At 39.6% G+C, this 27,907-nt stretch overlaps 1 protein-coding gene across 2 annotated transcripts; it reads left to right on the top strand.

Annotated features, from left to right (window-relative positions):
* Nucleotides 1-383: 383 nt before the first annotated feature.
* Nucleotides 384-27,907, top strand: FEZ2 (fasciculation and elongation protein zeta 2). 2 transcript variants are annotated; one of them, XM_063124277.1, is made up of 9 exons: nucleotides 384-668; nucleotides 2,202-2,310; nucleotides 4,189-4,305; nucleotides 5,632-5,776; nucleotides 7,653-7,921; nucleotides 10,621-10,701; nucleotides 16,914-16,989; nucleotides 22,497-22,562; nucleotides 27,014-27,907. In XM_063124277.1, the coding sequence occupies exons 1-9, from the start codon at nucleotides 388-390 to the stop codon at nucleotides 27,028-27,030; spliced, it is 1,161 nt and encodes a 386-aa protein (XP_062980347.1). In that variant the 5' UTR covers nucleotides 384-387; the 3' UTR covers nucleotides 27,031-27,907. The 2 variants fall into 2 exon arrangements, with proteins under 2 accessions (XP_062980347.1, XP_062980348.1); XM_063124278.1 differs by lacking the exon at nucleotides 10,621-10,701.

The following is a 27,907-nucleotide window of genomic DNA, read 5'->3' as shown; positions in this document are numbered from 1 at the left end:
AACCTATTTGGGGCATAGGGTTCAGCCCCATGGACGACTCGTTTAGAGTTCTGGTTGAACCCCAGAATAAATTCACAGCCCCACCGAAATCGGAGCCACCAGCCTCTATTGCTTCCCTGGAAACAATATGCACAGGATTATAGCCCGAAGCTTTCCAAATGAATAAGCCAACATCTCCCAGATCCCGGTCACCGTGACTCACTGCTTGCGATTGAGGGAGGGAAGAGGCTCTGGGCCGCTTCTCCTGGACTGGACGCCCCACCCTCTTCCTTTCCGCCCCGGCAACCGGGAGCGCGCGCCGCGAAGGGCCGGGGCGGGAACGCGCGAGTACGCGCAGGCCCGGCCCGGACGGCCTCTGTCTGTGTGTGCGTCTATTCGCTTTCGGCAATGGCGGCTGCGACGGCGGCCTCGCAACGGGACCCTGCCGGGGACTGGCAGGACTTCTCCGGCTTCCAGGCTTCGCCTGAGGAGAGCTGCTGTCCAGAGCCCTCTCCGTCGACGGCGGCGGCTCAGGCGGGGAGCTCTTGGGGCGGCGGCGGCGACGGCCTGGGGGCCAAGCTTCCGCTCTGCTTCCAGCCACCGCAGCCGCGTCCTCAGGATTGCGGGGACGGCGAAGCCTGCGTCCCGCCGCGGCCCCTCAGCGAGCAGAGCGCCCTGCACGAAGACGAGTGAGTGAGTGGTGGGGCGGGGGGCGGCGAGTGCGTCACAGCAGGGCAGCAAGCCATAAGTCTTTCCTCGGGTACCTTTAAATCTCCGGAATTCTGCTCCTTGGGAAAAGGTGCTTTGGGGGAATGAATGGAGGAATAACAGAACTGCCTCCAGGAAGCTGCCTACTGGCCTCAGCACTCTGCAGTCCTCCTGCGAGCTATTGAAAAAAGAACGAAAGAAAAACACCTCAGAGTGTACCTAGCGTAAAAACCCTTTTTATTGGGATCATCTGCAAACGTCAACTTGGACTTTAAACTTCCCAGTTGAGCCTTGCTGCCCAGCCTTTAACAGAACAGGATGGGTCCCAATTTATTATTGAGGGGACCTGACACTTTGTTGAAAGGGGACCGAAGTTTTGGTAAAAATCTGAACTTTGTTTATCTTTTATTTAAGGGCAGAGCCATTTACAAAACTTCACAATCCCAGAAGGCCCATTTACTGTGCAAATCTTTAGTATGTTTATTCAGAAATAAGAGTATTCAATGGCTCTTACTCCCAAGTAAGTGTGTAGAGGATTGCAGCCTAAACTTCCAGAAAGAGATGATTTGGGACTCCTAAGCTTCCATTTTAGAGGACATGTTTATTTTATGCTCTAAAACCCTCTTGCTCATTAGGCATTTTTAAATTTGGATGACTTTTAGCGTAGTCTTTTAATTTGTTCATGTCTTAGTAAGTCCAAGAATGTTATGGACTATGAGTTGTCCTCCAATGCAAACATTATCGTCTTCTTAAATTCATTGTTCTATTTTATAAACATTTATAAATGTTATTTGGATTGCATCAAAATCACCAATGCCTTCAGAAATATTCTTCAGAGTACTTTTGAACCCAGATAGCAGAATTTGATTACCAGATGCCAAAAATAAAATAAAAGAAAGCTATCTCTTTTATCCTCCATGCTGATGAGTTATGACTGGCCACTGTTGTTCACAGAATACTGGACTAAATACATTTATGGTCTAATCCTACAAGGTAATTCTTACTTTCTTATTTATTTATTTTTATTTATTTATTTATTTATTTGTTTATTACATTTTTATACCGCCCAATAGCTGAAGCTCTCTGGGCGGTTCTGTTAGCTGATAGGAAAAATAGAGGAGGGCATTTGGCAATATCCTCTTTTCTACACATTTTCTTCGGCTGCCTATTGATGGAAAATTCATTGGTACTATATTTGAAATTATCTTAAACATACTCATTCCCATCCACGTGCAGAAGCAAGCACATATCTGTGGATATGCAGGCAATACAGATGTGCATCACAAAACATCTGGCCCCCATTGAAGTAGCTCAGTGCATTTTTTGATGTGGGTAGGTATGTGTTTTATTATATGAACCACTATGTATTGCATACAATCAGAATTGAGAGTGTTTATGTATGAAGATTCAACATTTTAATTTTTGGACTACTTTGGGTTTCACAATTGTGTTTAATATAATTGTCAAATTTGGTATAATATTTTGAAGGGTGAAATTTTATTTCTTTGCTTCAGGATTTGGAATGCTCTGACTGATAATTATGGTAACGTAATGCCAGTTGACTGGAAGTCTTCCCACACGAGAACATTGCACTTGCCAACGCTGAATCTTTCTGAAAAGGGAGTAAGTCTGTGATACTTTCTGAACAATTTCCTCTTGACTGCTTGAGACTATGACACAGAAACAGAATGTTGCATTATCTATCAGCTAAAGTATCTTTTGTCATTATGTTCTTAGAATTCAGTTTCCATCATGGATTTCCCTTTTTATGACATACTTTTCAGATTCCCCTATGACTGATGTGTAAAAAATAAAAATAAAACAATAACAAAAACAGTTGTCCTCCTTGATAAGACCACTGCTTTTGTTTAGAGACATTTGCTAATTTCTCTCTTTCATGATCCAGTGCCCTTAATTCATATATGTGGGCATAAGTAAGAAGTTTTCTAAGGCTGTTCAGAGCGCTTGGAATTATCAATAAGTTCTAACCTGTTCTGAAGTTTGCTGGTGCTTTTGTGCAGCAGATTTAGAGTACATTTGTGAGAAATATCACGTTTCTGAAGAGTTCTGCAAAGTCAAAAGCTAGCTTAGAAACTGTGGGTTTCAGAAGTAAGTTCCATTGAGTTCAGTGGGACTTAGTCCAAGATAGACAGATTTAGGATTGCAGTCTTTGATTAGAATTGAATTCATTTTCCTTGAAAACGTTTAGAATTGGGATCCAAACACTATCAGTTTTGTATGTTTTGTTTGGTCAAGTAATACCATAATGCTTTTTTCTGTGAAAGTTAGGCCCTTGTATTAATGGTTTGTTTCCTTTCTGTTCAGTCATTGGTTCTCCTTTGTCTCATGGAAAGAGATAGATAGGGTTAAAATATTATCCACCCCAAGCCTTCGGGATTTGGTGGATTTAAAATGTAAATAAGTAAAAACACCTTGCTATTTTATTACTTCCAGCTACCATTTATAAAAAAAATAGGCTAACTTTCACATTTCAGTACACTTTCTCAGACTCTACTTTTAACAGAAAAGAAAAGGGAGTATAAAAAAGGCTTCAAATTGCCAAAGAGTGTGTTCATTACTTCTTTCTTCCAGTATGCTGTGCTGTAACCTATGATCTTTTGCAGTATGCACAAACTAACTTAATTAATCTTCAAAAGGCATCCTGAATCACCATAACAAGCCTGTAAAATATTGCATCAATGTTCTTATATCATCCTCTCTACCAGCCACAGATCCTCTTCCCCATGTACCCTTTTTAAAAATATCACATTTCAGAAGAGTTCTGCAAAGTCAAAAGCTAGGTTACTATTCTGTTCTTTTCCCTCCCATTGACCGTCAGAAAAAGGTATGATAAGGACCAACATGGCTGCCTTCATTTTATGTCTGCTTATCAGTTCTGTCATCAGTGCTCCTAGTTTTTATAGCAAGAGCTACTGTTAAGGAATTCTTGGAGACTTCTCCACCATTGTGGAACTTCATGTGGGGACATACCAGAGCCCAACCATGAGTATTTTTTGGGAAGATGTTCTAAGATCAGATTTGCATAAGGCCTTTTACTGTGCTATCCCAAGCATTCATCTGGCATTTGCTTTTATGGATAAACCTAATATGTGAACTGGGCATGGCCAAATCTGATTGTTGAGTTCATGTATCTCTCTAATCCACATGAGTATAGGATTGCTCACATGTAGGACAAAAACTGGGAATGGGTTTTGTGTGTTTGAGGTAGATTTTGATGGATAGAGCTGAACAATATGAGGATAGAGGCACACACATTTAATTTCTGAATTTACATACTCTGTGTTGTTAGAAATCTTTAAAAAAAATATTTCTCACTGTATATTTGGTCTCCTGTGTAGTCCTAGTGTACCACAAGCTTTAGTCTTGCATATATGTAAAATACATTAGCTCCTAAATGCTTTGAATTTTTTTTTTAGTTTGCTTGCATTTTAACAATCTTTTCCTTTTGTCTTGGTTTTCTCATTTTTCTTTGCTATGTAGGTTAATGACAATTTGAACCTTGACTTATCAGATGATGAAGAGCTGAGAGAGCAACTAGATATGCATTCTATCATAGTTTCCTGCATCAATGAAGAACCGCTCTTCACAGCTGAGCAGGTACAGAAAGTCATCTGTGCAGTTTTGATACTGCATTTTAGCATGAAGCCTTTCGTTTCTGTAATGGAACAAATGCTAAATTTGCTTGGAGACAAGTTAGTACAGAAATGCAGGGATATAACCCATATTTTAAATGTGAAAACCCCTATTTTTCCACTTGTAATATTACCCTAGAGCATGAACATATTTACAGCACTTTCCAGACTTTGTCTGAATTGCAATAAGGAAAAATATCAAAGTGGATTTGCACTTAGAAGTAAAACAATCTGCCAATATTCAACCCACATTTGTTCTTTTCAATTTAACACCTTGTTTTCTTTCTCTTTTTCTCTCTTCCAGAGTTGGGGGAGGGAAGCGGTGGCAAAGAAATGCTTGCTCTGAGCAATGGTTTGGGGGATGAAGGGGAAATAATGTGTATCTCTCTTGCTGCTTTTGCTCAGTGTTGGGATGTTGGCTTTGTGATTTCTCATGCTGCACTGCAATGGATGGGGCTGTGCTGGATTGAAACATTCCTGTGTGTGTAATCCCACCAGAGTGACTCCAACATAGGAACACAGGAAGCTGCCTTATACTGAGTCAGACCATTGGTCCATCTAGCCCAGTATTGTTGACACTGACTAGCAGCGGCTCTCAAGGTTTCAGGCAGGATTCTTTCCTTGCCCTACCTGGAGAAGTCATGGATCAAACATGGGACCTTCCGCATACAAAGCATGTGCTCTGTCATACTGAGCTATGGCCCCTCCCTGCAAACACACACAAAAAAAACACTGCTCCTTTTAAGCTGCAGTCTCTCCTTTTCCTGCCACCATAGCATAGTGGGCAAAGAGCAAGCCTGTAATTTCCACAGAAACCAGATGTGGCCCACAGGTTGCCCACCACTGACATAAATAATCCAACTGCATTTATTTTATCAAATCTATACTTAGTCCTCCAGTGACCCAGTAATGCTGCACCTATCTTCGCTCTGCTTAGCCGCAAATAGTAGCAGCAAACCTTTTAGAAATATCTATGTATAAAGGACCATGTTTCTGTCTTGATGATTTTCAAATCCTAAATCCCTGTAATTCTAGGGTTCTTGTTAATTGTCTCTATATATTTTTATATCATCAATAAGACCTGACAGTCTTGAATTAAGAAACCTTTACTTCATAATGTGGTTTTGTTTGGATTTCTGAGTACACTTGTTTCTAATCAAAAGGCATGAATCAGATTTGAGGAGTCACTTTGTCTTATATTTTATATTGAAGAAATATAAAATTTTGAAGATCAGCCCTTGATATTTTTTGTCCTTGGTAAACCATAATGTGGGTGTGCATGTTTTAAAAGGTGATTGAAGAAATAGAGGAAATGATGCAGGAATCTCCAGATCCAGATGATGATGAAACACCAACCCAATCAGACCGACTTTCCTTACTGTCCCAGGAAATTCAAACACTTAAGAGATCCAGAACAAACCACAATTATGAAGAAAGTAAGTGACACTTCTTTCATATCTTGTCTTTGAACAGTTTATAAGAGGAAATCAATGTTCAAAAGAACATCTCACTTCGCTACACACATCTCTGTTACACATAATTGGATACAGAAGCCTGAAAAGCCAGGACATGAAAAGCCAATCCATATATTAGAGATGAGTGAAACCAAGCAGCTCCTTCTGATCTATCAAAATTGAACATTTTCCTCAACACTTTCTTGGACTTCGTCACAGTTCTTTTTGCCTTTTTTAAATCTCTCCGGTTCTGGAATTGTTTGCAGTGAGCTTTGACTCTTTGTTTATTTGTTGTTTCAACCATCATGGTCATATCAACTTTACAGATGCAATACAGATGCAAAGCTCTACAGTGCAAAGAAGTAAAGCTGGGACTTTTACTAGACTTTTGAAGAGACCTTTAGCCCCAGTGTTGTACAATGTCACCATCAGATGGAAGGCCTTGGGAAAGCATGGCATGCATCTGGCCATCGTGCCACTGGATATAAAAGTATTATAAAGAAAGCTTTAAAAGCAGATACCATAGAATCATAGAATAGTACAGTTGGAAGGGGGCCTATAAGACCAGTTCCAATACCGTATTTCTTCGATTGTAAGACACCATCGATTGTAAGACGCACACTAATTTCAGTACCACCAACAGAAAAAAAAACCCTAAGACACACCCACGATTCTAAGATGCACCCTATTTTTAGAGATGTTTATATGGGGAAAAAAGTGTGTCTTAGAATCGAAGAAATAGGGTATATTAATAAGTAGGCATTTGCTTCAGGTACTGGAAAGGAAACTGAGAAACTATCACTTTTCCAAATATTAATGAATTATGGATATATAGAATGAAAAAAACCATTTATGAATTAGCAGGCTGTTCTTCAACCAATGTGGTAATAATAATTTTAAAAAACTTTGAAGGCTCTTTATTACTTCTATTGAAAAAAATGAAGAAAAGTTTTTCTACTGCTAAAATTCCAGTGGCTTTGTTTAATTGTTTTTCTGGCAAAGTATGAAGAGATATAAGCATGGTACCTTATCTGAGGCATGCTAAATCGTGTTACCTATTGTACCATAGCCAGCCTTATCTTTCTTTCAGAGGTTTTTATATTCTGTTCTCCAAAGAAAAGGAATTATTTATTGAATAAAAAAGGGGAATGTAAGAGTGGATGCAGATTGTATTAGGTTTGTACACTGCTGAAGACTTCTGAAGGAACAGCCAGCCCACAATCTTGAGGAATTATAGGCCTCCAGGAGAACTGAAAATTTTGTATGTGTGCCCCATGCTGATACAGGGTTTTCTTTCCCAATAAGCATTTCCCAATAAGATATTTATGAATAGACATGTATAGGTCTGCATATACCCATTAAAATTGTTTCGCATGTCAATCTTCTACTCTCACTGGGGGGGTGTTAAATCTAAGGAGCTGATAGTCTTCATTTATTTCAGTATATGTCCCCAAGATGTCCTACAAGCATTTCATCGCCCTTCATTGCCATTTACCTCATCATGTAGTTGACATTTCCCCTGTAGTCCCTCAACAGTTTGAGGATGGTTATTACTTGGGGCTCAATTTACAATATTCAGAATATAAATACAATGGTACAAGGCATGCTATGAGATGCCACTGTGAATATGAATGGTTTAAACAGCTGGGGCAGGGGAAAGCCTAGGCCCTTAACTGCTTTGAGTTTTAGAAATTGTGGAAGCAATTTGGGTTGCAATCCTATTTACCTGGGAGTAAGCTCAATTAAAAACAATGAGATACTTATGAATGGACATGTATAGGATTTCACTCTTAAACAGTTAAGTTGCTTCATGTGACATTCAACACAACATAATACTTTCTTCCATTTTTGAAAACAGGAGTGAAAAAACTATCTGTGACTGAATTAAACAATCTGTTAGAAGAAATTGAGACAGCCATCAAGGACTACTCTGAGGAGCTAGTACAACAGTTGGCACTACGAGATGAGCTGGAGTTCGAAAAGGAAGTCAAGAACAGTTTCATATCTGTCCTTATTGAAGTACAAAACAAGCAACGAGAACAAAAGGAAATTGCAAAGAAGAAAAAGAAGCTGAAAAACGGCAGTCCTCAGAATGGCAAGCAGGAGAAAGGCCATCTGCCTGGAACAGTAAGAACCCTTGTCTTTGTGTCTCCCCCCACCCCCTTGGAAGAACCTAGATGATAACTTGCTCTCTACGTCTTGTCCATTAAACTAGTATTAATAGCTAATAATAGTGAAATCAATAACATTGCTTCTTTTGAAGAATAATTATTAAATTGCTTATTCTTTCAAATATATATTCGTACTCTTATTCCTGGAAATTCAGAAACTGTTGAATACCATAATCTAAAATCTAGATGGCTAATTTTAATAATTTTAAAAGAAACGAGACTCCATTTTAGTAGTAATAAATGATCACATGATAATGTGATTTCATCAAAGCCATCCTGATACTGGAATAGAAACTCAGTCACGCACATGGATATAGAATTGATGAACAGATATATATATAATTGATGCAGCAGTATACAGGTTCTGTCGTTCAGTGGTCCTCCTGAGGTTTACTATACACGCATTCCTGTTTTATGATGCCTTTGTTTCCTCAACTTCATATGTCCTCTGCTTCTTTATCTCAAGCCTTTGCCTCATTCACCTCCACAGGGATTACTAGAGTTTATCAATATTGTGATTAGCCTTTTAGAAATGCCTATTAGCCTTTTTCCAGGCAAAGTAGGGCTTCTAGATGCTTGCTTCCTTTTCAGAACCAGAGCGAAACTATCACCACAATCAGCACACATTTTCTTGATTCCAGGAATTTTTCAGAAGCAGAGAGAACTGCTTCTGATATCCCAGTAGTACCAGTGTTCTCTTTCCCCACCCCTCTGCTGCCCCTGAAAATTTGTGACCGATTCTGCACAAAGAGAACCCAAAACCTATGCCAGAATTTTATCTGAAAAGGAATTCACCATTAAGCAAAATTATCCAAGTTAAATTTAAACAGGTGTTTACTCTTAAATAATTAAGAGGAAAACCAGCATTTTTAGGCATGCTTGTAGAAAGCATGCCAGTGGCATTTTCATCTGACATGCAAATAAGTGTGTAGTGCCTCTTGTAAGTAACCTTTGGTAGACACTATTTTTCTAGTTTAGAGAGCAATCCTATGGTCCCTAGGAGAGTATTCCAGGGATCATAGGAATGCTTGGAAGGATCCTTCCGAGATCTGACACAGCTCTCTGACCTTGCAGCATGCCAACCCAACCCCACCCACCCCACTGTCCTATCACAGACAGCACAGAAAGAGCTATAGAAAATCGACCTCAGAGGTAGAGGAAAGGGAGGTTTCCAGTGGACAGGGAAGGGAGGAGTCCAGAGAAGCCAGGATACGAGTTATCCTGAATTTCCTCCACCCTTCCAAAGTTGGGGGAGGCGGCTCTAACTCCTCTACTGAAATTTGGGTAAACCTGCATTTTGGTGGCATCTCTTATCCAAGTCAATTATTTTGTCAAAAATAAAACAAAGTTCTAAAGGTCACATTAAACGAAATGTTCTGGTTCTTTAATAATTAATCCAAACCAATTATTTTGTCAAAACTAAAATAAAGATCTAAAGTTCTCATTAAAAGAAATGGACTGGTTCAAAGCTCAATTTGGGGGAATCCTCAAAATGTTCCTATCCTTTTTAAATTAAAAAACCCCACACGAATTCAAGACATGGATACAATACTGATTCTTATTCTCCTATAGCTGCAATAGTTTACACCATTAGGTGGGAGTAAGTCCCATTGAAGTTACTGGTATTACTTCCAAGTAGACATGCCTAGAATTGTGCTGTACATGTAGCACTAAGCAAATTTTGCCTTGAAACATTTCTAAAAAAAAACAACAGAGACCGGTTGCTTAACTAAAGACGTTTTTGACAGAAGTATAAATAATGTTGCTGTAAAAATGCTTTTAATAATTCTTAAATAATAGCATTGCTAAAGCCTTGTACTGGCTAGGAAGTTGTTCCATCAAAAGCTCGGTTAATCCATAACAATTTTGGAGGAATCGAAAAGTGTACCATGATGTGACTGCCTTCTTAAAAGTCATTCACTGTAGAGAAAAATCGCCAAATGCTCACAAAAGTATGTACTTCCGCATCTTCAAGGTATTTGCAACTTGAATATGCATCTTCTGTTACACATCCAAAGCATAATCTTAAATTCTACAGTATCCAAGTATGAAAAATGGCCATAAAAATAAGTAAGGTTCTGGCATTGCATTGGGTCTTGCAGTCTTTTTATTTGCTTGAGCTGTGAGAAAGGCAGGAGCGCAGCAATGAGCTGCATGAGGGTTGGTTTTTCTTTCCTTTGTGGGAAAAAAACACTCTGTGTACTCTTTTTCTGCTCCTATCCTGAGCCCAGGCAAGACTAGTGCTGAGAGATATGTACCCTCCTTGCTTGGGAAGAACGTCCTGCTGCAGTCTGTGACTGCAAAGAACATTGGGAATAGAATTCTGCCAAGAAGTGAAAAACACCTGGCATTAAAAAATTGGCGCCTGTAGAAGAACTTAGCTGATATACTAGGTATCTGATATAATATATACAGAAAATATCTTGTGTTGCTCTGACAATCTCATTTCTAAATTCTGTAGCAGTTTCCTTTTGTTATGGAACAAAATACTGAAAAAGTAAAGGTCTTTTTCTGCTTAAACTGCTGTTGCATTTATTCATTCTAACAGCTTGTCTCTGCCATTTACCTCGCTTGCAACCTCAGTAAAACCTAACTAATAGCCTTTAAAATTTTCTGTTTCCCCCCCTTTTCCTGCCATGTTCTTGCTCCCTATAGCGCTTCAGCATGGAAGGAATCTCAAATGTCATTCAGAATGGCTTCCGTCAAACGTTTGGAAACTCGGGTGGAGAAAAACAGGTGCTGGGCTGTCCTCTAACTTTTTTTCTTGTACCTTTTTCTCTCTGTCTTTTTGAATAAATCAAGATCTTCAAAACTGGCAGTTGTAGCATTTTCAGACTTTAGGTGATCACAGTGAAGGGGCAAAGACATTAGCATGCTTACTCGCATCTTCTGTTTGCAAAGGTTTTCTTTCCCTGGTAGTTAAAGAGCAGACAAGCCTTAATATGCACAGGAAAAAATGCACTAAATGAACAATTTCCCCCTAGGGGTCATCTAACTCCTCAAAATAAAATATAGGCATCAGCATAATACATACTTGGAATGAACTGCATGCATAATAAAGCAGCAATAGAAGGTTATGTCAGTTTAAATATTTCAGGCCAAGAAGGGAGAAATGCACAAAAAGGCAGTAAATAATTCTGGCATCTTCCAAAATGTTAAAAGCCTATTCTGTTGTCTCGACATGACAGGATTGCATTCTAGAAATTTCATGTGTTCCCTGGATTGTTTCATATTTTATGCACACATCTGTGTGTAATGCATCAGCCAAAAGTAATGAATGTGTAATATATCACAGATGAAACCTTTTGGATAATAAATAAGTGTTGATGCTAAATACACTAAATAGCAATTTAAATATATATATTTTACGCAACAGATGTGTGTTTGATATACACGTAAGATTACAGGTGTTTTGATCGATGTAATGTATTGAACAAGCATGTATTTTGAGCCGTGATTTAAATAACTAGCACAAATAACGCATAAGTGCTGACTCTATATTTTTGTATGTTTATGATTTTGTTTGGCATTTATGAAGTGTTTCAATCAGGCTTATCAGTAGTGTGGCTATGCAAATATTCATGGTCTGATTCAGTACAAGGCAGATTCCTTTGTACCTACTCATAGTTTAGGGCTATATATATTTAATGATGTCAAAGTTGTTGGGCATCATCTTCTCTTTGCTGTTAGCAACACCAATAATATAAATGTCGGAATTAGTAGTGAAGTAAGATGGGTATTGGCATAATAGGATTTGTGAAGGATAAGCAGGTGTCCACAATTTATATCAGGGCTTAGTAGTTAAAAAATATTTGTACTAGCCAGTAAGAATATAGTGTAAGTGCCTCTGAGTGCATACAGAGTGCCTTTCCATGTGTACACATCAAGTGGCAGCCTTCCCCTCAAGTGGAATTAAGGAGGAGGGCTAACAGCGCAGGTGGCATTATTCAAAATAAGTCTGAGTACCCTGGTTTAAGAATCACAGTCTTTCCCTTTCTCCAAAGGGAATCAACTCCAGGTCTTTTTTCTTTTCTTTTCCTGGAGCTGCATAATCCCATCCTCTTGTTTGTTTGTTTGTTATCTTGGTTTAATCAGACTCCAGAAGACAAAACAAAAGTAGTTGGGATCTTTCTTTTTTTTCTGGTGTGGAATTAGGGAGTGAGAGAGAGAGAGGTCAGTTGCAAAGTAGGCTTGAGGAATGGAGAAAGGCTGCAGAGGTTGAGGTGTAGAGGAAGGGAAACAGGCACTTAATTGTGAGATGGGAGGTTTGACATTTCCTCTGCCTTCTCCCATCCAGTCAGCAGGATTGGCTTTCTAATTAGGCAGATTCAGGCAAAGGATTCAGGCAGTGGATTGGGAAGAGCGGTGAAAGTCACTGCCCCCCCCCCCCCCGCTGCAGCACCAGCAAGGGCTCTTGAGAGCCCTGCCAACTCCTCTCCCGCCATGGCATTTGTCACAGCAAGAGAGCAGTGGGCGGGGCTCTCTGCAGCAGCTGCCTGCCCTCCCGGCACAAGCCCCTATTCACCCGAAATTTTGTGAGACATCAGGCAAGCTCTCTGCAGCGAGGAAGTCAATGGGCAACTTTGACAGCTTCTTGCCTCAGGCAGCAAGGCATGGCTACATGGGGCAATATCCCAGGGATCGTCCCTGTGCGTCCACATGACGCACAGGAGATCCCGGGAACAGGGAGGGATAATCCCTGCATTTCCCAAGGATATGGCCCTACACATTTTTCTCGCTTTTTCCCATGATCCCAAGACTGCGGGATGTATGGGCAGTCATCCCAGTATAGTCCTGGCTCCTCGCAAGGAACCAGGCACAGGGCACGGAGCTTTGCAAGTGCTCCATGCCCATCGGGGGTGGGGGGGAGCAGGGGGGCTTTTTTTTTTAAAAAAAAAAAACCACTTACCTTTGCACTGGTGCGCTCCAGCTCCTGTTTCTTTTTTTTTAAAAAAAAGGGTGGGTGCGACGTCCTCTTCCTCCTGGGATGTCGTGTGCCACGCGTGGACTGAGAGGGATGATCTCGCGATCATAAAATCATGAGATCATCCCCCTCCACGCCCCTCATCTAGCCATGCCCCAAGATAGGTTGGTCCAGGCCTGCCAATAATCAATGAATTTACAATCAAGCCTCCCTCTTGTTCTTTAAAAATTACCTGCAATTGGAATGGCAGGAATGTAAGTGGGAAGTATTTGGAAGGAATATATTCTCAGGCTGAGAGGCTGGGGCAGCAGCTGATGAGTTCCAGAAGGAGTACAGTGCTGGGGGGAAGGAAGCAAAAGGGGAAGCAGCCTTGCACAAGGAGAGGAAGAGAAAGTAAAACAAAATACTGAGCAGCACTAGAGAGAGAGAGAGAGAGAGAGAGAGGAAATGGTGCAACCAGTCCATCCCCACTGATCCGTTTAGTTCTGCAGTATTCTCAAAAAGGCTAAGAGGGAAAGCAAGCAGCCCTTGCCAATGGTGTTGAGAACTAGAGAACAGATTCTCTCTCAAAAAATATACTCCACATTTTCCTGGCAGTCTAATTTAGTTGTGTAATGCAGCCTCCCTCCTTCCCTCCCTGAGCATTTCTCCTCAAGACCAATCATTTTCTTGCCCTTGTTGGTGAGGGGTTTGTTGAAAATAAGACCTAATCTATCCAGTTCTCGTCCCGGAAAACCCCAAACTGCTCACCTTTAAGGTGCTGGGGCTTGTTTGAAGGCCCCTAGAGAACTCTGAGGTTAAGAGAATGTGTTCGATAGAACATGTCTTCAAAGCTAGCAAATAAAAATAACAGTAATGTGATTTTCTGAGTCCAGAAAAGGCCCATGGAACTGAAAGAATAGGGCTGGGGGATCACTCGGACTGCAGGGTGTGTTACCAGCATCCCCATGGTGGCCCATTCCAAACAGTCCCTGCCAATGGCTCCGTGGTAACCTTTGTTATTAGGCTAGCCTCTTAAATATGCACATGGAGGTCTTGCACATGCAGAGAGAGTAAAGTACCCTGCTTCAGGCAGCCGCCTGAAACAAAGAAGGAAATAAACCTGATTGAACGTAGTGGGAGCCAAGTAAACATGTATTGGATTATGCTGTTAATTTGCTATATTTTTATTGTTGTGGGGACTGCTTTTCACGGTGCTTTCTTTGTCTTGCACCATAACTAGTTCTTTAGGACGTAAAGAAATGTAAACAGCTTCCCCAAGTGTTGTAGCAGAAAATCCAAAAGCACAACAGAAAGTGCCTTATCTTTGTAAAGTATTGGTGTATATCAGGATTTTTAAGCCATTGTGACTACTGTGTTTATACCATGAGTTCTGTCCTTATTTCCCTACAACTCCTTGTGACAATCCCATGTTCATGCTAGAAGTACAGTTGACATCAGGTTTATTGGTATGCATAATTTGACAATGTCAGAATGCCAGTCACCACAAAATCATTATCTCTGTATATAAAACGCTTAGGTATGTTTCCGTAGAGGCTTCAGCTGATACAGGTTGCTAAGCAACAGTAACAACGTGTAACATCAGCTGATACAGTTAGCTAAGCCTGTAGCTAACCTGACTCCTCCGGGCTTTCCAAGGTAATCCTACCCCCCTTTCTGCCTCTTCGCTCCTCCCACACACAAAGGGGGCAGCGCCACGGTCTGGAGCCTGAGCAAGGCACAGCCGGGGCCCTTGGTGGCCAGGTGGGAAGCCGCTCGCCTGCTGTGAGCCGAGGCCCCGGCCTAATCTCATGTGAACTGGGCGGGTGGCCCAAGGCTGACAGGAACCCTGGGGAGAGGATCCGGATCATGAGCGAGGCAAGGCCGGGGCCCTTGGTGGCTGGGTGGGAGGCCGCTCGCCTGCTGTGAGCCCCGGCCTAATCTCATGTGAGCTGGGCAGGCGGCCCAAGGCTGACAGGAACCCCGGGGAGAGGGGGACACCTGCTCCCCCTCCCCCGACCTCCTTGCCCCCAGGTCTGCCAGACAGCGCTGTATCGCGTCCTCCAAGTAGCCCGCGCCCCCGTGATGGCGTATGTTATGCCAGGTACAGCTAGTAAACCTTTAAAAATCTTAACTCAGAAAAGGATGTTAGTTTAGATAGAAAATTATTTATTATTATTATTATTATTATTATTATTATTATTATTATTATTATTTATTTATTTATATAGCACCATCAATGTACATGGTGCTGTACAGATAACACAGTAAATAGCAAATAACAGTTTTAGCAAAAATAATGAATTGGTTTTTCAAAAGGTTACTATCTCTCATGTGAATAATTGAGCAATGTTTATTTTAATTACTATGGGTGCCTATTAGTTTTGGTAGCGGCAGCACTGCCTTTGACCTCATAGCAAAAAAAATGCTTCTTTATTTTAAAAATCCCCCAGAGTTTCATTATGAGTGCATTCAGGACAATCCATTAATGGTTTTGAGATTCAGCAAAAATTGTTAAATGCCAAATTTGAAATTAAGGAGCGAGGATTCATTGCAAAAGTAAGCTTAAAAAAGAACGCATTCTCTCTTATACTTCGTTTTCTGAAATCTAAATATTGATTCGAAGTTACCAAATGTCTGGATTTAAGCTAAATCCAGACATGGGAAATTAATGCCCTTGTATAGGGAACATAGAAAGCTGTGATAACTGGAAAGACTTAAATGGCGGATTATCTCTTGTAAATATAGTCCTATTACATTTTTTTCTTATTATACATCACTTCTGTGTGTGTAGTAATAAAAAACTCTTCCAAAATAAAAATGCTAAAGAGCTGGAGGATGAATGCTGTTGATTGTAAATTTCAGAACTTTATTTATTTATTTATTTATTTATTTATTTATTTATAACATTTGTATCCCGCCCTATATCATTAGGATCTCAGGGCGGCGTACTGATAAAATCATACAATATAAAACAATTAATATACACAGGTAGAAACAAATTAAACCATGAATCAAGTCAAAGCAACTTGCCTCTTCAGCAGTGCAAACACGCACAGTGAGAATTTCAAGGAGACATCTTTGATGTCTCCTTGTACAGGTGGCTCTCTGAGCAAAGGCATGTATAAGTGAAGGCCAAATAGGTGTTACTAAATAGGGTTAGGCCCACTCAGTGCCCTGGCCTATGCAGTCCTACCACTACTGCATAAACCCACTAGCAGTCCTACCACTACTGCATAAACCCACTAGCGAACATGTAGGGGGAGTCTGTCAGCTGCACTGTAATGGTCTGAGGAAGCCTTTGGTTACTGTGCAGCAACGCCATCAACATGGGGCCCTCGTGGCAGCACATGCTTGGGGGTTCACCAAAGGTAACCTGCATAACAGCCCTCTCCCAAAAATAAATCTGGATCTGGCAGAGTGTGATTTCACCATCTCTGACATATATGTGTATTTTTTTGTTCTTTGTTAAAGGTTTTGGTTAGTTGGTTGCATCGATCCTTTCTATAATTCATTCAACAAGTCATTCCATAGAGTCACTCTAATCCAGATATGTTGATATACATTATCCTTGATGTCATGATCCAATGGCTAGGTCCTGAACTAATCTCAGATTATGATTACCATTTAAAAGACCTATAGAGTTATGATTAGTTGTATAACTAATCAACTAATTATCAAATGTAAAAATATCATATCGTGTATTATTCCTTAATACGCAGAAAATCTCTGAAAGGCGCAATTGCTTTGGAACAATTCAGCTAAAGGAAAAATGCTTTGGACAATGTACTTCTATATATAATTCTAGAAATTAACATCAATTTTGACTTATGCTATGGGCCACCATTTTGCTGTTGCCTTCTGGAACATATTTGGTTCAGCTTCAGAGTATTTTGATTTATGTCAGATACAGTTTAATACATTTGGATTGTATATCATTACATATGTTTATAGCACAACTGCCCAGTATTGCTGACACTAGAGTTTTGGTATATGAAGTTCACTGTGAAAAGATTGTATAGTAAACATGACTTTCATTTGACAGTACCTGACAACAGTTATTCCTTATGAGAAGAAAAGTGGACCTCCATCAGTTGAAGATCTCCAGACGTTAACAAAAAGTAAGTAGCTATGCATGATTTCTTGCAGAAGTCAACCTTATATATATATAATGTCCAGAAGACCAAATAGATTATACTTCTCCCAATTAATCTTCAGATGAAGATTGTACTGGAGGGCCAACCAAGCATCTTCTATTCTGAAATTGAAATAAATCAAGAAAATACACTTTGTCCATGAATGCCTTGAGTTTGTCAGTAAGCTGTATTGCTTATTCACCTTACCCAGATTCTTTGATAATTGCCTGTATCACCTAGATCAAGTGCAGACTTATTTAAACAATGATGCTCTTCCGCCTCTTTTAATGAAATCAGTATTATTCCTTAACCGGGGGGTGGGGGGGATTTAGGAGGAGAAGTGGCTGAGTAGGAAAGATTAATCTCCCTTACACTATAATCCAGATCCGGATCCCGCACACTTTTACTAAACTCGGTTTTAAAAAGTTAGGATCAGCTATGTATTTAATGTAGCATGAGGTTTATCCCTCAAACATGCATTAATATTCTCAAGTCAGTGAGACTTAACTTCTACAGTTTAGTTCTAAACTTTCAGGAGAGGCTGAATACATATGAGACTAGCCAAAGCTCTCCAAGCTCCCTATCTGCATCGTAAGGTAACAATAATAATTAAAACTCTTCCAGACAAACATAAACCATCTCCTCTGATTCTGTTAAAATATGCTCTCACCAGTGATGGTTATGTACACCCAGAGTACTGAGGCACTGACTTTCAACTGGGGAGAACAGACTGAAATGTCCCTTCATGATTCACAAAGATTCGGTGGATGGAACTATATAAAGAGTTAATGGTGTTGTTTTCCACAGACTAGCTGAAACTTGATCCGTAACTCAGTGACAGACTTCCTGACTCTCCCTGCTAACGCTGTTGTGTAGGAGACCTCAAACCATTTATTTAGAGCATTAGACTTTCAGCTGTTGAAGCATGAATATAATTTCAGTACAAAACAGTAAATAATTTTTGTACTAGAGTTGTATGACATTTATGCACACTCACAAATATGATGAAGCTCAGGATATGCTGTTTTTATTATTTCCCTCCTCTGTTTAGAGAACTTTTAATTATAAAATGATCTCTCTTTTTGTAACTCAGTCTGAGGCCATAGCTAGACCTGAGGTTTATCCCTGGATCGTCCAGGGGTCAAACCTGTTCATCTAGGTGACACACAGAGGATCCAGTGCTCAGGCAGGGGCGAACCCTGGATGATCCCAGGATAAACCTTGGGTCTAGCTGTGGCCTGAGAGAAAATCAGGCAAACCTAGGCTAACTGCTGTGGGTAATCCAGCAGCGCCTCAATTCTAAACTTTCTTCCTGCAGTAGAAATGTACCTGTATATTTCTATACCTGTACATTTCTATACAGTCTTGAACAAAGTGGCTTCTTAAGAAATGACTAGGTGCTACAGACATGAAAAGAGAATTCAACAGTGGTAATTTTCATGATAATCAAAACCTCTATTTTTGAATCATTCAGATTTTGGGAACAGCATCCTTTTTTGCCAGTGTTGAACGTTACACAATTGTTGGGGGAAGAGGTTCTATGATTTGGTTTGACAGAGTAGCTGGGTTTAAAGTTAGAGTTATAGTATGTTTACAGTTTGGGGGTTAATTCAAATATAAACTAAAAAGTTCATGCTCTTGGCCAAGTCTTTTTAATTTTGCAAATTCTTAAAACACATTTTTGGCATTCTTTGAACCAGATAAACTGCTTCTGATCCTTTGGGCTGTTTTCCAAATACCACTTTCTTTTTTTGGAAATTAGAGATCTTGCGTACTAAAGTTCTTACTGGATTTGCAGTGGGATGAGTGTTCCATAGGCATGAATTAAAACCCTGTAGGCATAAATGTCTTTCACATTCCAAGAGTTCTTTCTTGTAATAACTCTGGTAGCTTTCAAGAAATCAAAGTGAATTATGGCTAGTTTTATAGAAGGATTAGCTGGTATAGAATCTTCATTCTTCTTTATAGACATAATATTTAATTATAAATATTAATCTGAAACTTTTTTCTATCTAAGCTTTCTTGATGAGTGGAAATTGATAATGATGGTATTTGAGCTTAAATGTTTTCTGTTTTAGTATTTAGATATCAAGTCAAGAAGTTCCATTTAGATAAACATTTCTTCTAGGTTAGATTCTCCTCTCACCCTTTTGTCAGTCAGACAATTCAGATGTGACTTTGGACACTAAACACAATTTTTAAAACTGAAAGAGTAAACGGCCTTGGAAAATAAATAGGAGGGCCTCTCTTCTACAAACAAGTGCCACCACTGAAAAGGCCTTCTCCTTAGTAACTACCTGTCTCATCTCATTTTGGCATGGGCACCCGGAGAAGAACCTGTAAAGATGATCTTAGGTTCTGAACACATGTATTTGGACTAATATACACTAAAATGAGTTAAGGAGCTGTGCAACCAAACATGTAATAATAATGGAAGCCTATCTTTGATGGGTGAAGTACTATAAGGGCTTGAGCAACAAAACATGGGAAATTATGGCAAATGTAACTTTGGGTGCTGTACCATTTTAACCAATTAAAGCTACATTACACCGTCCAGCGATTGGTCGGCACATCAAAAATTCTGTCTTGGATGGCCTATGAATAGAACCAGGTGTGTAGACACCTAACAATATGCAGGGGGCTGTGCTACAATGAAGCAGCCTGATGTGGGCACCTCAGGAGGTGCTGAATGAGAGGAGTGGCAAATTGTGCCTCTATTCCCACTGCTTGGCTGGCCACCCAACCAATCAGTCTTCCTCCCACCACTGTACCACCTGCCTCCGTCCTTGGCCAGCTGCCAACAGCTTGGGGCCATACAGCAGCGGTGGCAGCAGCAGCTCTTCCTCCTCCTGACCTCACCTGGCCACTCCCATATTCTGCCCCAGCCATGGGGCTCCTGAGAGACCCAGCCAAAATATTACAAGAGGTCTTGCAATATTTTGGCTGAGGCTCTGCTGAAATATCGCGAGATCTCTGGCCAAGGGAGGAGGAGGCAGAGCTGCTGCTACCAGGCGAATGAGCAGGGAGGGAGGAGGGTGAGCAGCCGGGCAGGCAAGTGAACAAGGAGAGGGGAACTGCCACCGCAAAGAGACCAGGCGGCTGTGGGGCGCACTTGAGGCGGCAACTCAAGTTGAGCTAGGTCTGACAATATTCATGCTATGATAGAAGGCAAAGCATGTTACAATGCCCTGCATGTACATATAATGACCAGCATTGTGGCATAGAGTGGCCCATGTTGGAGTCATGGCTGGCAATCAATCCTCATGATCTTAATGTAGAAGTAAATAAAAACCCTCTCACAAAGTGTAATGGATACTTTCCAGTGCAGACTCAGGCCAGCAGAGAAGACCTTTGCAGTGAAATGGAAAGCCTGGTACTGGTTTGAAGTGTAAAGAAGTACAAAGGCATTATGGAAAACTTCAGTGCTCAACACAGTGACAACACAAACTTTGCAATCTGGACAACGTACATGAGATCTTGATAGACTTCATATAGACTGCAAGGGGTAGTAACTGAACACTGCACCTTGGAAGCCTTCACTGCCCTGCTACCAGAGTGATACAATCTACAGTGATACAAACTATATTATGTGAGCAGAATTGAAGGTGTCCCTGGCTGATTTTCTGCTAACTCCCTCTCCCCACTCAGCCATTTATGCCACAGACCACCCCATTCAGCAGGGTCCCCTGACCTTTAGGGGAACATTGGGGGGTCTCTGTGATATGGTGGGGAGAGGAGAAGAGAGGACAGGAAAGTCAGCTTCAGCCTAGCCCCCAGCCCCACCCCTGGGCAGATCTCTGTATCCAATCCTGTATATTTTACAAAATCCATCAACAAATAGCAATTTTTTAAGAACAATTTTTCCTAAGTTTACAAGGTTTCTTTTCGACATCTTAGAAATATCATTTACAGCAAAAGAAATAGTACCAGTTATTAAAATTAGGAGAAATAACAAATCTCCAGAGCCATATGCTTTTTCACCTGAATTTAAAAAAAATATTCTAGGATTCTGTTTCTGAGCCTCTCATTCAGACCGTCAGTTTTTATTTTGTTTATAAATATGTATATATAATATAAAAAAGGATTATAATTATACTGTTGTGTATATTCACTTAGTGCCTTTATAGGAAATGGAATTCAAGTTTGAAGTTCATCCTTTTGACATTCTGGTGGATCAGTCTGGCTTGTGACATAATTGTCAAAGTAGAAGAGCACTAGAAATTATTTTTCCCCCGTACTGCAGCATAATGGCTATAATGTCTTCTCTCTGGCTTGCCCTTTCCTGCATTTCCAGATTGTAGGGCAGGTTGGAATGCTCCATAGGACAAGATTAATGGCTAAAAATAACCCTAGTGTAGCACCAACAAACACAGGAGGAAGTGATCATGGGGAAATTATGTTCATGAAGCCATCTTCTGTGAACTTCTGAGATAAATGATTTCAACACCCACCCACCCCGGTGCTGTGGAATTATAAGCCAATCTCCTATGTTATCTTCAGAGACGGTCCAGACTGCATTTAGATGAGAAGCCCCGTGGCATGTAGGAGATCCTGTAATATATTTTGCTTCGCTAGCAGTCATGGCTTATGGATATTCTTCATATATATATATATATATATATATATATATATATATATATATATATATAATTTATTTAAGCATTTTTATCCCACCATTCAGCCAAAAAAGGCTCTCACGGCGGCTTACAAAAATATTTCTTGACAGTCCCTGCCCACAGGCTTACAATTTAAAAGACATGACACAAAAGGAAAGGGGATTGGAAGGAAGGAGGGGGGGAAGAAGCCATGACTGCTAGCGAAGCAAAAAGCTGGAAAAGCTCTTTATAAATTCAATGCCAAAGTGCCAGGAGATCAACTCTGAGTACCAAGCGGCCTTTGGCTCCTTGCCTAACTTCTTCTAGTAGACTTTCCTTTGCTCCTGTCTCCAAGAATTGCTTGCTTACTTTCTTCATTGGGTTAATGTTCAAACTTAACCTGGCTTAGTGTACATATTGCTTGGCAGTGTATGTGATATGGTTTAAAACAATTAGTTTTTAAAATCTGAATGCTAAAAAAGAATGCACATGCTGGCTTAGATCTTTATCTATGGACTCCATTTGAATATTCCAATCCCCTTGTAAGCAAGGAGTTAATACACCCAATACATATCTTTGTGAACGTAACGATTTTACTGCACCAGTTCATGGGTCATATACTACTTTTGAGTTTTTTAATTCCACTTACCTGGATTTCAACACAACAGAAGGTGTGTTGTTATCAATATTTATAAATGTTTTAGGATATTAGCATTTTATGTTTTAATTATTAACAGAGTTATGTTTGTTCAATATTTGTACTCTTTAATTTCTTGGCTAAAAGCAGGGGAAGTGATGTGCAGAATAACTTTCAATACAGTTGCTCTAAATTGCATGTTTATATTGAAAATTAATGATCTAAACTACTGCTTCTTCTACTGATCATCTCCTTCACAGTTCTTCATGCCATGAAAGAAGACAGCGAAAAAGTGCCAAGCTTATTAACAGACTACATTTTGAAAGGTTAGTGCACCTTTTGCCAGCCATGCATTTGCTTTTTAAACACTATTGATATGTAGAGTATGCAATATTTTCTTTAAAACAGTTTTTGATTGCTTCATGAATTGAGCAGCACTGATTTTTGTTTTGAATATTCAGACGCTTGTCTGTTACGTTACCAAGAGTCTCCATAAATATACCTGCAATAGTAATGACCTTGGTGATGGTACTGAATAGCACAACAACTGGGAAATGTAGAATATTACTGCTAAAATTCTTGGTTTAGTTTATGAAGCACATACTTAACCTTCATTGGCCCTGTTCAGAAGTCACCTTAAACCACAGCTTTAACCATGGTGGTTAAGCCAGAAAGCTGTGCCGTGTTCAGAAGACACTTTAAACCATGGCTTTAGTCACCATGGTTAAAGCCATGGTTAAAGGTGTCTTCTGAATGGGGAAACAAAGTAATGGGATTTAAAAGTGTCTAATCATGTCTGGATTATGTCTGCAGATCATAACAGAAAATAGATAAAAATTGATGGTCTCAGCCCTGCCACCAAACCTTGCTTCATCTGACCTCCAATAATCAACTACTCTTTCCCTACCCTCATTATGCACTTCAGTCACTTTCTCCTGCATGAGCTGAAACATGGACCGAAGGCTGCTCCCTCCAATGTGAACAGCAACCAGAGTTCTGCCCTTTTGAGCAGCTCATTCACCTGAGAGGAGACAGCTCTGAGAGAAACACTGTCGTTTTGCTTTTCATACTGGATGCAAGGGTTGAAAAGCCATTTGCATGTGTCCTGGGGATTGCTCAAAGTTAAAGCTCCTTCATTAGTGCTGTTGGGGGGGAAACACCCACATCTGCATGCCAGCCTTCATGAGAATTATTTATTTATTTATTTATTACATTTCTATAACGCCCGATAGCCGGAGCTCTCTGGGCGGTTCACAAAAATTAAAACCATTCAAAGTTTAAAACAACACTATAAAACCATAATATAAAATACAATATAAAAGCACAACCAGGATAAAAGCAGCAGTGCAGAAATACAAATTTAAAATACAAATTCTAAACACCTTGCCATATGTTTGAAACTGATCATGTGCAGCATTAGATGCAACACTAAAAGCTATTTGTTTCTGTCACAATGAGACCTATGTAATATTTGTAGAGGTTGTAGAGAGTACTACATATTCTTCATTAAACTCTGTTTCTCTTATCTCCTCATAAAAGCTAAGCGAAACATTTTATTCTAATTGTATGGTGTTTAAAATTGTGGTATAACGTTAGGTTTTGTTACTAGATTTCTTGGATGCCTTCTATCAGGCAGAAAGGATATATGCATCTTCCAGTAATATATGGGTTGTATAGTATAACTTTGAATGTGAGCTTGCTCAATTGAATTCAAGGAATTAAGAGCTAGTTTTTAAAAGAGCCATTTTGTATTTATCACTTGACTTGTCAGAAGTTAAGTAAAACCATGAAATACTGTTGACACACCCGATGTGGTATTGGTAGTGAATATTTTGTATCATTTCAGTATATAGATAAGAGCATAGGATTTATACATTTGTGCCTGTTGGAATTCAAGTGGCAACACTACTCTTGCTATGCTAATTCTCAAGCTGTGCAGTGCAGCGTCCCTTGGGTCACCTTCCGGGGATAGGATCTTGTAGCAGGTGATATTTTCCTCTCCCGGCAGTCAAGGTCTGGCTAGATTGAATATTCCTCAATTGTATGATCCACATTGGATTTGTGGGGTTACTGCGGCCTTACTATGTCACTATCCCAATGAAAATTGACAAGCTGGGAGTTTAGAAAGAGATTTTGCCTTGTTCTTATGTTTCTCTGTGTAATGTTGAGTAAAAATATTTAATGAGAAGTACTACTGACCTGATCATTTTTAAAGTTGGCAGGGCAGGGTTGTGTGGGGAGAGGGTGGTTGAATGCATAGTATGCAATAGTGAAAATGGGACTTTGTCTTAATGGCATTCAGCAATTATTACAACATAATATCTAGAACGTTTGCACACCTCTAGAATTGTCACTGAAATGCAGTGTATAAGAACACAGTTTGTTGTGAGATAATTAATTCCATTGGAATCATGGCATAAACTCTTCAACTCATTAAATATAAAAGTTTCTTCTTCAGTTTTAAGATTGTGCGACATTGTGTTATGAATATGATAAATATCTTCAAAATCTCCTGACTTCTGCAGTTAATACAATAATAGGATTAGATGGGCCTTTAATATTTTAAGACAAGCATTAATCTGATGGTTATTTTGGTTTAGTACTGGCATTTATGATTCTAAAGAAGGGCTTAAATTTTCATATTATGGACTACATAGTTTTCAGTTCTCCGTCCAGAAACTGGTTCTCTTTATAAGATCTTGGGTGTCTGGTAACCAGACCCTACTGGGGAACTAAACTCTAAATTGACCAATCCAGATAAGGACTTGCCTGAGCCAGTATTTTCAACACTGACTGATAGTGGCTTTCTAGGGTTTCAGGCAGGCATTTTTCCTGCCTTACCTGGAGATGCTGGCAATCGGACTTGGGAGCTACTGCATGCAAAACAGGTGCACTATCTGTGAGCCCTTTTTCAATATAAAAAACAATTCTACACTTGTTCTCCTCCCCCCACCCTTTAGCTAAGGTACTTTTTTTAAAAAAATGAAATATTTGTTTTGAAGAACAAGGCTTCACTCAGTCCCAAACCTTTCAAATTTAAAGATTAAAAGCATGCTCAAATCTTACAAGCCCATACATATTTTTCAAGATAGATGGCTTGAGTGGTTGGTCTCATAAGCTATTCAACTAAGGAACAAACTAGTCATTACTAAAATGTTAAGCACGTTTGCCCTGTTCACATAGAGAATGGACATGGGAGTCTATTCTTTGCGTAAAACAGTGCATGGGAAGGAGATAGACCGCAAACCCTCTTCTAAGCCATTTCCCCCCAGCCCAGCTCCAATATCAGAACTGGGTCAGGCAGGGAGAAAATTGTTTAAAGCTATGGCGTGCAGCAAGATGGGGAGGAAAAATGTGTTTTACATACACATCATCATATAATAAATTTTATTTCTTACCCGCCTCTCCATTTTGATCGAGGCGGGGAACAACAGTAAATATAAAATACATAAAACTGAATTAAGAACATAATATACATTGTTAAAACATCCTAAAAACTTTCTAAAAACATCCTAAAATTCCTCTGGATAGGCCTGCCGGAAGAGATCCGTCTTTCTTGAATGCTAATAGACTGTCAAGCTGACGAGTCTCCTCCGGCAGGCCATTCCACAGTCTGGGAGCAGCAGAAGAGAAGGTCCCCTGGGTAATACGCATCAGCCTAACTTTGATTCTTCCCAGAGGACCTGAGGGTGCAGGGCGGATTGTATGAGAGAAGGTGATCCCGCAGGTAGCCTGGACTCAAACCATGTAGGGCTTTAAAGGTGATAACCAACACTTTATGCTTCGCCCAGAAACTAATTGGCAGCCAGTGATGGTTGCTCTACACATCTGAATTGGCCCTGTGGGAAGGGGAAAGCTGCTAAACACCCCCGGGTGAGTCACCACCAGCAGGATTATCAGAAATCAGGTTGATTCCTAGATGTAAAAAGTACTTAAGCTGTAAGGACATTAATTACATGCTGTCTAAGAAAATATAGATGTTTTAATGGCTTTTTTGCATGGATTTGGGCTTTTATTTTATTTTTTTAATTTTTGCTTCCAGCCATTTAAACTATGAAAGTAGTGTTCAAAGCAAGTATTTTTTTTTCTTACTAGCAAGATACAGATTACTTTTTTAACTAAATAAAAACTGTTTAAGGTTAGCAAATTGTTTCTGATAATAAGGAAATATACATGATTTGTCAACTTTGATACTTTAAACCTGACTTCTTCATTTACTTTTGTGTTGTGCTAGCATTGGTTTGAAAGCTGGATTGCTCTGAGGTTTGTGTCTTTTAGATGTGAAACAGGAATGAGGAATATGTAAAGGACATGTCTTGACTCCTTCATACATAACCTACATATCAGGAGACAGAGAGAGAGACAGACAGACAGACAGACAGACAGACAGACAGACAGACAGAGAACAACTTGCCTGAGTCTTTGAAATGTTTTTTCATTAGTGCTGCATCAAGTACCAGAGAATTCAGTAAGAAAGCAAATACATTTTCCTTTTTAAGAAATTAATCCCAGTGTCGAAGACATGACCTTCTATTTAACTCATTTCTGTAAGAAATTAGTTGATGGTACTGTGTGTGTGTGTTCCTTTATGGATTTATTTGTTTTGTTTGTGTGATGGGGATGAGGTTCATATTCATATTCATAACAATTTGTTAATTTGGTAAGGATTCTAGAATGCAAAACTAAGTGTTCTAGTTTGATTAGCTTGTACCTGACACTGTTTAGATTTGAGCCAATCTAATAATACTTATACATATGAATCTTGATTATTTTGCAGTTCTGTGTCCTACATGAAGAGAACTGTGAAAGACAGCCATGCTAATTCCTGTGAAAAGATGTTTTCCATGGGTTGTTCAAGCCTTCCAGTTTGTTTGAAAAAGTGTCGAATTCCAATGTGTTACTACTTTCATTGCCTGCTTGGACTTTTGAATCCTGGATTAAGACCTCTGGAGCATGTAGAACTCATCCATTTATGTTCACTTAAATGTGATGTATTTGAACCAAGGCAGATGCTGTACAATTTCAATTCACATGCATTGTTTTGGCTTTTTAAACACTTTTTTTACACTATATGATGTGTAATTATTCTCTACAACAATCTGGTTTTGTGGAAGAAAAATAAATTTAAAATAAATAAAGGAGGCCTATTAGTAAAAACTGCAATAGGTTCTCGTATTAAATGTGTAAAATGGATCAAAAGCTGAACCTGCACTGCAAAAATTCCATTGAAGTTCCTCATTGGATACTCTAGAATGGTAATATGGGGACTAGCACTGATTTTTCTTAAGAGTAAAAACAGTATTGTTGTACTATTGTTTACTGATTCTCATGAATTTTTCAACATCCTTCAGGAATAAAAAGTGTTAAAGTAACATTTTCCATTACTGGTTGTTTGCTTAACAAGACTACAATTCATCCGGGAGCTACTCTGTGCAAGCCCCACTAAAATGAATGGGATCTGTGAGAGAGCACAGTGGCACTTGCACAGGAGAGCGTCCTGATGGGTCATTGTCTTATTACCCGCGTTTTCTGTATTTTAATTATTTAAAAGTAATATAGTTGAATATTAACACCTTGCTGCTACTGTGCTTTTCAGTCTACCTGTTAAATGTTTGGTCATAGTACATAATATTTTATATGCTGCAGTATGATAATGAACACTTTTAAAAGA

The sequence above is a fragment of the Elgaria multicarinata genome, chromosome 4 (genome assembly GCF_023053635.1).
Source record: "Elgaria multicarinata webbii isolate HBS135686 ecotype San Diego chromosome 4, rElgMul1.1.pri, whole genome shotgun sequence".
Lineage (NCBI taxonomy): Eukaryota > Metazoa > Chordata > Lepidosauria > Squamata > Anguidae > Elgaria > Elgaria multicarinata.
This window is presented reverse-complemented; position numbering and strand designations above follow the sequence as displayed.

Bases quoted from the DNA above. Each gene is read 5' to 3' on its own strand.
- FEZ2 (XM_063124277.1), top strand. From the start codon at position 388: ATGGCGGCTGCGACGGCGGCCTCGCAACGGGACCCTGCCGGGGACTGG. The intron at 669-2,201 runs GTGAGTGAGTGG...TCTTTGCTTCAG, and splicing joins AGCGCCCTGCACGAAGACGA to GATTTGGAATGCTCTGACTG. The intron at 10,702-16,913 runs GTGCTGGGCTGT...TTCATTTGACAG, and splicing joins ACTCGGGTGGAGAAAAACAG to TACCTGACAACAGTTATTCC.